At 43.7% G+C, this 12,577-nt stretch overlaps 1 protein-coding gene across 3 annotated transcripts in view; it reads left to right on the forward strand.

The window, feature by feature from the left end:
* The window catches only part of LOC110529657 (ryanodine receptor 2), a 93,220-nt gene that overhangs the window by 31,059 nt on the left and 49,584 nt on the right, over window positions 1–12,577 (forward strand). For all 3 annotated transcript variants that reach the window (XM_090241322.1, XM_021612105.3, XM_036985673.2), the window contains 21 exons: window positions 25–157; window positions 337–440; window positions 639–774; window positions 887–1,073; window positions 4,643–4,751; window positions 5,111–5,231; window positions 5,535–5,704; window positions 6,293–6,513; window positions 6,701–6,791; window positions 6,904–7,044; window positions 7,365–7,528; window positions 7,989–8,067; window positions 8,261–8,347; window positions 8,497–8,634; window positions 8,926–9,003; window positions 9,085–9,160; window positions 9,444–9,567; window positions 11,052–11,167; window positions 11,284–11,357; window positions 11,964–12,085; window positions 12,306–12,355. In XM_090241322.1, the coding sequence (XP_090097448.1) occupies window positions 25–157; window positions 337–440; window positions 639–774; window positions 887–1,073; window positions 4,643–4,751; window positions 5,111–5,231; window positions 5,535–5,704; window positions 6,293–6,513; window positions 6,701–6,791; window positions 6,904–7,044; window positions 7,365–7,528; window positions 7,989–8,067; window positions 8,261–8,347; window positions 8,497–8,634; window positions 8,926–9,003; window positions 9,085–9,160; window positions 9,444–9,567; window positions 11,052–11,167; window positions 11,284–11,357; window positions 11,964–12,085; window positions 12,306–12,355 (2,521 nt within the window). The remainder of the gene's footprint in view (window positions 1–24; window positions 158–336; window positions 441–638; window positions 775–886; window positions 1,074–4,642; window positions 4,752–5,110; window positions 5,232–5,534; window positions 5,705–6,292; window positions 6,514–6,700; window positions 6,792–6,903; window positions 7,045–7,364; window positions 7,529–7,988; window positions 8,068–8,260; window positions 8,348–8,496; window positions 8,635–8,925; window positions 9,004–9,084; window positions 9,161–9,443; window positions 9,568–11,051; window positions 11,168–11,283; window positions 11,358–11,963; window positions 12,086–12,305; window positions 12,356–12,577) is intronic.

The following is a 12,577-nucleotide window of genomic DNA, read 5'->3' on the forward strand; positions in this document are numbered from 1 at the left end:
GAATTGTTCTCTCTGCTTCTTTAGGAGATCACCTTTCCCAAGATGGTGGCCCATTGCTGTCGCTTCCTTTGTTACTTCTGTCGCATCAGTAGGCACAATCAGGGATCCATGTTCGAGCACCTCAGCTACCTGTTGGATAATAGCAGTGTTGGCCTAGGTGAGCTGTGGAAGACTATATGATTACTATCAACAGTAACTTGAAATGTCATTCTCTCTGCATGTTTCCCAGTGTCAGCAACAGCAAATCAGCAACACTGTAAGCCTTATACTTATTATTATTTTTTTATTTATTTATTATCCCAGTGAGGATTTAAATATGTTTAGTACTCTCCTTAGCATCTCCGTCCATGCGGGGAGCCACCCCTCTGGACGTGGCAGCTGCCTCTGTCATGGACAACAATGAGCTGGCCCTGGCCCTGAGGGAACCAGACCTGGAAAAAGTGAGAAAGATCTGTCCCTCCTTCTTTATCTCCCTCAATCTTTTTTTCTGTCCCTGACTGCATACAGTATGTTATCCTCTTAAGTCTGTTCAGCTCTCTCCTTTATTCTCTCTCTCTCTCTCTCTCTCTCTCTCTCTCTCTCTCTCTCTCTCTCTCTCTGTCTCTGTCTCTGTCTCTGTCCTCTGTGTCTCTCTGCAGGTGGTGCAGTACTTGGCAGGCTGTGGTCTACAGAGTTGTCCCATGCTGGTGTCTAAAGGCTACCCTGACATTGGTTGGAACCCTGTGGAGGGGGAACGCTACCTGGACTTCCTACGCTTTGCTGTCTTCTGCAACGGTAACCTGTTACAACTGACTATACAGATACTCTAACTGTAGATGTAGTTCATGACTGATAACAGCTAGACTACAGAGTAAAATTAGGCTAATAATCAGTTGATTCCTGACAGGGGAGAGTGTGGAGGAGAATGCCTACTCGGTGGTGAGGCTGCTGATTCGCCATCCGGAGTGTTTTGGCCCCGCCCTGCGAGGTGAGGGTGGCGATGGTCTCCTGGCAGCCATGGAGGAAGCCATCAGGATCTCAGAGGACCTGACTATGGACGGACCCTCCACAACCTACGAGTCCAACAGAACACTGTGAGTTAGAAAGGGAACACTGGAAGAACAAGTCTTTGCCCTAGTAACCAGTGACTTTTGGTTTTTCCTACTGGTCAGTCAGAAGATAGGCTTCCCCACACACAATTAGAAGACAAATACTATATATGTATATACAGTGCCTTGCGAAAGTATTCGGCCCCCTTGAACTTTGCGACCTTTTGCCACATTTCAGGCTTCAAACATAAAGATATAAAACTGTATTTTTTTGTGAAGAATCAACAACAAGTGGGACACAATCATGAAGTGGAATGACATTTATTGGATATTTCAAACATTTTTAACAAATCAAAAAATGAAAAATTGGGCGTGCAAAATTATTCAGCCCCTTTACTTTCAGTGCAGCAAACTCTCTCCAGAAGTTCAGTGAGGATCTCTGAATGATCCAATGTTGACCTAAATGACTAATGATGATAAATACAATCCACCTGTGTGTAATAAGTCTCCGTATAAATGCACCTGCACTGTGATAGTCTCAGAGGTCCGTCAAAAGCGCAGAGAGCATCATGAAGAACAAGGAACACACCAGGCAGGTCCGAGATACTGTTGTGAAGAAGTTTAAAGCCGGATTTGGATTTATTTTATTTTTATTTATTTCACCTTTATTTAACCAGGTAGGCTAGTTGAGAACAAGTTCTCATTTGCAACTGCGACCTGGCCAAGATAAGGCATAGCAGTGTGAACAGACAACACAGAGTTACACATGGAGTAAACAATTAACAAGTCAATAACACAGTAGAAAAAAGGGGAGTCTATATATACATTGTGTGCAAAAGGCATGAGAAGGTAGGCAAATAATTACAATTATGCAGATTAACACTGGAGTGATAAATGATCAGATGGTTATGTACAGGTAGAGATTGGTGTGCAAAAGAGCAGAAAAATAAAAATAAATAAATAAAAACAGTATGGGGATGAGGTAGGTGAAAATGGGTGGGCTATTTACCAATAGACTATGTACAGCTGCAGCGATCGGTTAGCTGCTCGGATAGCAGATGTTTGAAGTTGGTGAGGGAGATAAAAGTCTCCAACTTCAGCGATTTTTGCAATTCGTTCCAGTCACAGGCAGCAGAGAACTGGAACGAAAGGCGGCCAAATGAGGTGTTGGCTTTAGGGATGATCAGTGAGATACACCTGCTGGAGCGCGTGCTACGGATGGGTGTTGCCATCGTAACCAGTGAACTGAGATAAGGCGGAGCTTTACCTAGCATGGACTTGTAGATGACCTGGAGCCAGTGGGTCTGGCGACGAATATGTAGCGAGGGCCAGCCGACTAGAGCATACAAGTCGCAGTGGTGGGTGGTATAAGGTGCTTTAGTGACAAAACGGATGGCACTGTGATAAACTGCATCCAGTTTGCTGAGTAGAGTGTTGGAAGCAATTTTGTAGATGACGTCGCCGAAGTCGAGGATCGGTAGGATAGTCAGTTTTACAAGGGTAAGTTTGGCGGCGTGAGTGAAGGAGGCTTTGTTGCGGAATAGAAAGCCGACTCTTGATTTGATTTTCGATTGGAGATGTTTGATATGGGTCTGGAAGGAGAGTTTAGAGTCTAGCCAGACACCTAGGTACTTATAGATGTCCACATATTCAAGGTCGGAACCATCCAGGGTGGTGATGCTGGTCAGGCGTGCGGGTGCAGGCAGCGAACGGTTGAAAAGCATGCATTTGGTTTTACTAGCGTTTAAGAGCAGTTGGAGGCCACGGAAGGAGTGCTGTATGGCATTGAAGCTCGTTTGGAGGTTAGATAGCACAGTGTCCAAGGACGGGCCGGAAGTATATAGAATGGTGTCGTCTGCGTAGAGGTGGATCAGGGAATCGCCCGCAGCATGAGAAACATCATTGATATATACAGAGAAAAGAGTCGGCCCGAGAATTGAACCCTGTGGCACCCCCATAGAGACTGCCAGAGGACCGGACAGCATGCCCTCCGATTTGAAACACTGAACTCTGTCTGCAAAGTAATTGGTGAACCAGGCAAGGCAGTCATCCGAAAAACCGAGGCTACTGAGTCTGCCGATAAGAATACGGTGATTGACAGAGTCGAAAGCCTTGGCAAGGTCTATGAAGACGGCTGCACAGTACTGTCTTTTATCGATGGCGGTTATGATATCGTTTAGTACCTTGAGCGTGGCTGAGGTACACCCGTGACCGGCTCGGAAACCAGATTGCACAGCGGAGAAGGTACGGTGGGATTCAAGATGGTCAGTGACCTGTTTGTTGACTTGGCTTTCGAATACAAAAAGATTTCCCAAGCTTTAAACATCCCAAGGAGCACTGTGCAAGCGATAATATTGAAATGGTAGGACTATCAGACCACTACAAATCTACCAAGACCTGGCCGTCCCTCTAAACTTTCAGCTCATACAAGGAGAAGACTGATCAGAGATGCAGCCAAGAGGCCCATGATCACTCTGGATGAACTGCAGAGATCTACAGCTGAGGTGGGAGACTCTGTCCATAGGACAACAATCAGTCGTATATTGCACAAATCTGGCCTTTATGGAAGAGTGGCAAGAAGAAAGCCATTTCTTAAAGATATCCATAAAAAGTGTTGTTTAAAGTTTGCCACAAGCCACCTGGGAGACACACCAAACATGTGGAAGAAGGTGCTCTGGTCAGATGAAACCAAAATTGAACTTTTTGGCAACAATGCAAAACGTTATGTTTGGCGTAAAAGCAACACAGCTGAACACACCATACCCACTGTCAAACATTGTGGTGGCAGCATCATGGTTTGGGCCTGCTTTTCTTCAGCAGGGACAGGGAAGATGGTTAAAATTGATGGGAAGATGAATGGAGCAAAATACAGGACCATTCTGGAAGAAAACCTGATGGAGTCTGCAAAAGACCTGAGACTGGGACGGAGATTTGTCTTCCAACAAGACAATGATCCAAAACATAAAGCAAAATCTACAATGGAATGGTTCAATAATAAACATATCCAGGTGTTAGAATGGCCAAGTCAAAGTCCAGACCTGAATCCAATCGAGAATCTGTGGAAAGAACTGAAAACTGCTGTTCACAAATGTCTCCATCCAACCTCACTGAGCTCGAGCTGTTTTGCAAGGAGGAATGGGAAAAAATTTCAGTCTCTCGATGTGCAAAACTGATAGAGACATACCCCAAGCGACTTACAGCTGTAATCGCAGCAAAAGGTGGCGCTACAAAGTATTAACTTAAGGGGGCTGAATAATTTTGCACGCCCAATTTTTCAGTTTTTCATTTTTTAAAAAAGTTTGAAATATCCAATAAATGTCGTTCCACTTCATGATTGTGTCCCACTTGTTGTTGATTCTTCACAAAAAAATACAGTTTTATATCTTTATGTTTGAAGCCTGAAATGTGGCAAAAGGTCGCAAAGTTCAAGGGGGCCGAATACTTTCGCAAGGCACTGTACTATATTGTATGTACTGTAATTCTATGACCGTCCCCTCTTCAGCTTGATTCAATAAGGCATCCAGTTATGTCAACTGACCTTTAAACATGAGTAAAATCATTATGTTGCACAGCACCTGAGTCATGTAAACGCTTCTCTCTCCCCGCCCACACAGGAACGTGCTGCAGGATGAGGAGGATGACATAATCCACATGGGCCACTCCATCATGACCTTCTACTCCGCCCTCATCGACCTGCTGGGCCGCTGTGCCCCGGAGATGCACGTTAGTCTGTTTCACCTCCTGATGGGACCCTGTCAATAGTCCGATAGACTAGTGCTCTAATGTAGGACTAGAAAAAGCTCCCCTGGGGCTACATTGATTGGCCATGCAGTGATTGACACTGCAGAATAATCCAAACCTTATGGGTTAAGAAGCTTTATTTGTGTCTGTGTCATATGTGTACCTCTGGCAACTGTGTCATTTGTGTCATGTGTCTGTCATATGCTGCACATTATCTGACAGCGAGATCATTTGACGTTGGCTGTTTCTCTAAAGTCTTTGAAGACATTGGAATGAATGGCAAAGCTTAAGAATTAAAGACCAATAAAGCTGATCACTTTGACTTGATTATGTTTGTCCAGCTGATCCAAGCTGGGAAGGGCGAGGCCATCCGTATCCGGGCCATCCTGAGGTCCCTCATCCCCATCCAGGACCTGGAGGGAGTCATCGGCATCCCCTTCCAAATCCCCTCTCTAACAAAAGGTCAGTCCTCTGTGAGAAGTCACTATAGTCTTATGTGGTTGTAAACCGAATCTTTGCAGCTTGTACAGTACTGTTTTTTTTTTTTTTTTGTTGTTTTTTTTACAGATAAGTTTGTTCTAGTCTCATCCTCACGCTGGTGCTTTCTCTGTTATATGGTAGCAATTAGCCTGGGGTTAAGTTGGCTCAAGTTTTGAGACGGCTCGCCAAGCATGTATTACAGAACCACCATCATTTAAAATTAGCCAAAATATAATGTGGTGAAATGATTGTCCAAATCTCCTTCTGTGCTTGTCATTTATCCAGATGGCACAGTAGTCGAACCAGACCCATCCACTGTGTTCTGCCCGGACCACAAGGCAGCCATGGTGCTGTTCCTGGACCGTGTGTACGGCATTGAGGACCAGAACTTCCTGCTCCACCTGCTGGAAGTGGGCTTCCTGCCAGACCTGCAGGCTGTGGCCTCCCTGGACACAGTGAGGGAGACATTGACCATACTGACACAGCACCACTGGAATGATCCACTGTTATGGACCTGAGGGACCTACAGGAATGCCCACTGGAGTGATTCACTAGAACCCCCATTCGAGTGTTCAGCCACTGCACATTGTGGGACACAGAGTGTGACTATCACATCACAAGGATTATCCTGTAACTCAAATGACGTGCAACATTAATACATTCATGAGATTTGAGTTAGTGTTAGTGTTGGAGATCTAGGCTTTGTAGTGTCTACTAACAAACACGTGGGGCAGTGTTACTTTACCCACTGCATATTCCCTCACTCAGCCTAGTGGTTAGAGCGTTGGACTAGTAACCGGAAGGTTGCGAGTTCAAACCCCCGAGCTGACAAGGTACAAATCTGTCGTTCTGCCCCTGAACAGGCAGTTAACCCACTGTTCCCAGGCCGTCATTGAAAATAAGAATTTGTTCTTAACTGACTTGCCTGGTTAAATAAAGGTAAAAAAAAAAAAAAAAAAAAAAAAAAAAAAAAAAATTCTTACTAGTCTTCAATGTCCTATCTATGTAAACAAAATGTCACCTGGCTGCTCCTCTCCCTGCAGACTGATCTGAGTGCCACAGACATGGCCCTGGCACTGAACAGGTACCTGTGTACAGCAGTGCTGCCTCTGCTCACTAAGTGCTCCAGCCTGTTCTCTGGGACAGAGGGCCAGGGGCCGCTGGTGGATGCTCTCCTCCAGGCCGTCTACCGCCTGTCCAGGGCCCTCAGCCTCACCAAGGCCCAGAGAGACGCCATCGAGGACTGCATGCTGGCCATATGCAGGTGGGGACATGGAAGAACTAATATTATTATAGTCACTCCACACAGCTCACTTCTCTCCTCTATCACTTGCACACCTTCTCTACCATAGAGGCAGAACGGGAGCAGTTATTTAGAATCAGATATAATTCAAAAGGAATTGTCGGTGCATACTCTATTTCTGTGTATGTGTTTCTGCTTGTGTCCTTAGTAAGCTCAGGCCGTCCATGATGCAACCTCTACTCCGACGGCTTGTTTTTGATGTGCCCCTTCTGACAATCCACACTAAAATACCACTCAAGGTTAGTTATATAATAGTAGCCACACACCTACACAGGCCATGTAATGTATGTGTGTGTTTGGACATGTACGACATTTCTGAAGAAATTTACTTTCGCCACTCCCTCCTTCCAGCTGTTGACCAATCACTATGAGCAGAGCTGGAAGTACTACTGTCTGATTGGAGGTTTGGGGCACCTGGGCTCCGCCTCAGAGGAGGAGCTTCACCTCTCCAGGAAGCTGTTCTGGGGAGTGTTCAATGCTCTGTCCAGGAAGGTACAGTTGGACCAACTCTTCAGCATGTCTCAAAACAACCATTTTATATTAACAAAGCTAATGGAATGAGTGTAAGCAATAGCCTGCAATGGGAGCTCCCAAAAGCCTATTTGAAGGATAAGTCATATTGTAATTGGATCACTTCACATCTATAAACATCTATTGGATATGGGAAGGGGCATGGGGTTTGTTTTCAGACCAAGCTTTAATGCTACTGCCCACACTAACCCACCCAGTCTATGATTTATATTACGTATGTCTTTTCCCGTGTAGCCCCAAGGCATGTGTTTGTTCATCTCCCTGTCTCCTCTCCTAAACAGCACTATGACGCTGAGCTCTCCAAGCTGGCTCTGCAGTGTCTGGCAGCTACAGCTGGAGCCCTCCCTCCTGACCACACGGACCCTGGCTGTGTAGCCTGGATTGAGAGACACCCCTCCATGGACGCACAGGGACACTTTGACCCCCAGCCTGTAGACACCTCCAAGTGAGCCTGTGGCTAGAACCTTAGTGATACCATTATTCATCTCCTCTCTTGTGGAAATGCTCTTTAAATATATATATAAAATAATTAAGTGGGTGCTTACATTTGTCCTATTTCACACATGTGAATTGGACATTTGCATATATTACTTCCCCTGAGAGTGGGGTCAGAGCCAGGGATCAGCCATTATTGATGGCGACCCTGGCACAATTAGGGTTAAGTGCTTTGCTCAAGAGCACATCGACAGATTTTTCACCTAGTCGTCTCTGGGATTTGAACCAACGACCCTTCGGTTACTGGCCCAATGCTCTTAACTGCTAGGCTACCTGTCGCGCTCCTAACTGCTAGGCTACCTGTCGCCCTCTATATGTATTATAAAATATATATGTCCATTTAAAGAGCATTTTATATATTATATTGTTCTGATATGTGTTATAAAGTTATTATCTTTTCCCGTTATTAGTGTGTCAGTACCAGAGAAACTGGAATTCGTGGTGAATAAATATGCAGAACACACCCATGAGAAGTGGTCAATGGACAAGGTAACTGAGCTTTGAGTTTACTATGAGTATATTAGTTTTGAGTTTAAAATATGTACTGTACAAGAACTCTGTGGACACTGTCATTCTATGTAATGTGTGAACTGCTGTGTATGAAGAAGATTATGCTGTGTGTGTATAGGAATATCATACTGTATATGATTAATTATGTATGTTTATCTTTCCTATGTCTCAGTTTGCAAATGGCTGGGTCCATGGGGAGCTCTGTGAAAAGACCAAAGTACACCCTCTCCTGAAGCCTTACAGAGCTCTGGCTGAGAGGGTAGGTCTAAGCTACAACATACAGAGTACTGTTTGTTTTAGGATTTGATTGATATTTTGAATAAAATATCGATTTGTCTAATATTTGTCTGTCGTGAACATATTGCAGTTCCAAAGTTTTATCATCCTGCTCTGTCACATTTTCCTCAGGACAAAGAGGCGTATCGCTGGTCTGTAAAGGAGACCGTGCGAAGTATGTTGGCCTTTGGCTGGACCATAGAGAGAACTAAAGAGGGAGATGGCCTTGGCCTACTCACCTGCTCACACCGCATCTCCCAGGCTGGACAGGTAAAGTACTACATTATTATAGGACCTGAATCCATAAGACCTCACACAGTGCTGTTGGCATGATTTTGTTTAAGTCCTGCTCTGATATGAACCTGACTTTTTCCCATCTGTTGCATTTCTTCCTTCCTTGCTTTCTTCTTTGAAACTGAGCAGCTGTACTGTCCATGTTGTTGTAGATGTTGTTCCCATGTGTTGTTGCTGTTGCTTTCATTCACACTGAATTTACTGAAATATTGCAATGGATGCATAAAAATATGTAAATGAATGCATGTCTCTGTCTCTGCGGTTTAGCTGTCGTTTGAAGGAGCATCAACCTTCACCCCCAAGCCAATGGACATGAGCAGTGTGACACTCTCATGGGACCAGTGTGTAAGTCAGGACATAGACATACTGTATTCATATACAATTAGGATTATTGTTATTGACTGATTGTTTTATACTTTCCTTCAGTCTGTGACTGAATTGCTGGCTGAGAACTACCATAACACCTGGTCCAGGAAGAAGAAGCAGGAAGTGGATGCTAAAGGTAGCATTTCATCACAAACCATGATGAATTTAGCTCTAACAGGGTTTTTGCCTCTACTGTAGGTGATTTCGTGTACCTCTGGCAACTTGAAACCAGGCCAAAAAGTTACTCAGTGGTTCTGAAGCAAAGTGCTATGCAGAATGATTAATCTACATAATGACTTTTCATCTCAAATAAACGCTTATGTGAAAAAGATTGGTAAATTCTCTCAAATGCGCTGGCTATCCTTTCTGAATTTCAAATACGTTAATCTATTATACTTTGATCTAATTTGTTACTCCAGGGGGAGGGGGTCATTCTACGCTGGTGCCCTATGATGCCCTCCCTACCAAGGAGAAAGCCAAACTGAGAGAGAAAGCCCAGGATGTCCTGAAGTTCTTCCAGCTGAACGGCTACACAGTGTGGAGGTGAGGAACTGTCTGTCAATGACTATGACAACTGATGCTAATGGCCAGTGGTTATTGTTCTGTAGCCCTTTACACTTGTACCTATATACAGGTTGCAAATGGCAGATTTGGACACTGTTGGAGCTAGCAAGCATTTCGTTATACCTGCAATAACATCTGCTAAACATGTGTATGTGACCAATAAAATGTGATTTGATTTGATAAGCGCCTAAATTGGAATGCAGTGGTTGTACAGTAACATGCTATACATGACGTCAAAGCTCTGGGTCTGCACTTCACAGTGCTGTATGGGTTTTGACTGACAGCTGTTCTGAACTTGAGCACCGCAAGCATCAAGAAGTTGCCCCTATCCTTCCTGCTAATTGTGCAACTTTTGCAAAAATAATTGCTGTCATTTATTTTCAAAGATGAGAAATTCAGGATTAAAATGGATTCCGCTTTGATGTCAAACAAGAAAGCCAAACACCCGTGAATATGAATGTGCACTTCACATTTCCATATCATAAACCTCATAATGTTTAATGTACAGTTTCAAGATGACATTACTTTATACCCTGGGTTGTTCTGAACATGAATAAGCCTATGTTTGTTGTATTGTGAAGAAAATCTCCTGCGGACCGCGCATCTGAATGCACACATGACTCCGTTCTATGCATATGAATTGCTTAGTGAAAGGCTAACACTACAAGGTTGTATTTTATAATTTAGCTATTCACGTTGGCAATAGAAGAAGCTTTCAAATTAGGCCCACCTGACCCAGATTGCAATTTATAATGGACCGTTTTTGGATTGCGTAAACAACAACACTAATTGTGTGAAGGTGGGGATGCAGAGTTGTGTTCCAAAGAAAATAACTACAAGTGTTTTTGCTCTAGTTCCTCAACGGCACAGCTAGTAGTGCCAAGAAAAGCACCATATAGTTGAAGACTCTTCTTTGAGTCATAAAAGTGCATCGAAATTACGTAGGAACTGTTTACACTTTGGAGAGGTGTGTGGCCACTAGGAAATAACAGTTAGACCTCGCACTCAAACCCTTGTCATTTTTTGGTCTTATGTTGCGCCTACCCCAAAGAATATTCTTATGTTACTGAATGTATCCAGAGTATTTTCAGATATTGTTGTCAACAAATGCGGCGAAAAGAACAGTAATGCACATGAAATCAACAGTGTAACGTTTGGATTCAGTCCTCACCTTTTAGTCCAATAATTTTCCCATAATCTCCAAACTTTTACTTTTTAATTGCTACAATGTTTATGCAAATGCTATCCATATTTATTAAATGTAGTCATATCCATATAGTCTAATTCCCACCAGTGTAAGGGGTTAATCATTGTTGTGCATCCTTAACCTAAAACTTTCATTAAATATCGAACTGTTATGTGCCTTACTCAAATGTATACAGTAAACCTCTATTAGCCTCAGTGTCCAGACAATATGTCTTCCTGACCTTTTGTCGACATCACTGTGCTGCATCTCTGCACAGGGACAGAAAGGCAGCAGAGATGGACTCACCAGCCATAGCAAACCGTTTTGCCTACACTTTCCTACAGCAGCTCCTCTCGTACACAGAGGAGGCCCAAGAATACATGCAGGAGCTGGGTAAGGATGGGAGCCATACATCACCAGACATCTTTCCTTTAATAAGTGACGTCAGAGGTTTCACTCATCTCTTACAACACATAGCATGTAATTGGATATGTTGTGTTTTTCCTCAGAGCTTATGCAGGCAAGAGGTCAGATGCCAATAGTAGAGGCTCCCCACCAACAGCAGATTGACTTTTTCAGCAAGGTTTGTAAATGTAAAACCACTTTTATTTTCCAGTCCAACAACTGAGATGGGCATGTACTGTAGGTGGATGTGAAAGAACAGTTTCCACTCTGTTGTCCTGCTTGATTTGTCCCTGGCTATTATTCATTTCTTTACAACCACACACTGATATAGGCTAATTCATTTTGTTGGGAGGTTGCCATGGGCAACTCAGTAAGTTAAAGCTATCGTGGCTCCAGGAATTGATACAGCCATTTTCGAAACCCATGTGGGCGTGTCGATTGCCATCAGACCGTTGATTAAGCCTCCCACGCTCCCTGTAAAGAGACAGAAAATAAACGGGTATAATTCCCACTGATGGGACCGCTGATTCATGCTGCAGCCAGCCATGTATCTCTGCAGTCTCCACACAGAGATCAATGCTAAGACATAGCAACAAATACAGCACCACAACTATGACTTTTCCATATGAAATAACTCAAAACAGATGCAATGGGTAAAAACAGGGTCAATTTACCAAACTACATTGATAAAGTGATATGAATAGTTCATATTGGTGTGCTGACACAAATAAATAGTGTGCTAGGTCTATTGGGTTAGATTTGCCTAAAAACACATCTCCCACAGGTGGCGTTACCCCTTCTGGAGCAGTACCTGAAGAACCATCACCTCTACTTCCTTTCCACCGCAGCCAGATCACGAGGCAACGGAGGTCATGCCTCCAATAAGGAGAAGGAGATGGTCACCAGGTATCAGTTATTAACATATTACAATAATAACATGTTAGCAGTATTTAGCTTTTAAGTGTTTTTGTCATAACTGTCTAAGCACTTTAAAAGGGGCATTTAAACCAACTTGGCTTTAAATGTGCCCAGGAACATAGGTGTCCTCTGTCTTCTCTACCTTTTACATTCTCATCATATTTCTATTCCTCTTCTCCATCCCTCTCTCTTGTCCTCCCATCTTCAGCCTGTTCTGCAAATTGGGAGCTCTTGTCAGACAACGGATCTCTCTGTTTGGTAAGGATGTTGTAAAGTTAACATGAAGCTTATTTACTCAAGATCTGATTACATCTCATGTCCCTGTTCATGTTTTCATATTGCTACTGTTTGCGTTCATCTGCATATACAATAGAAAATGATTTGGGAAGGGTGTAACATGACTCAGGAGATGGGCGACACCTGGAGGGGGTGGAGACTAGCACAAGGCAGGTGAAACAGATCAGGGTGTGACAGAGTGAT

The sequence above is a fragment of the Oncorhynchus mykiss genome, chromosome 1 (assembly GCF_057628025.1).
Source record: "Oncorhynchus mykiss isolate SJ-2025 chromosome 1, ASM5762802v1, whole genome shotgun sequence".
Lineage (NCBI taxonomy): Eukaryota > Metazoa > Chordata > Actinopteri > Salmoniformes > Salmonidae > Oncorhynchus > Oncorhynchus mykiss.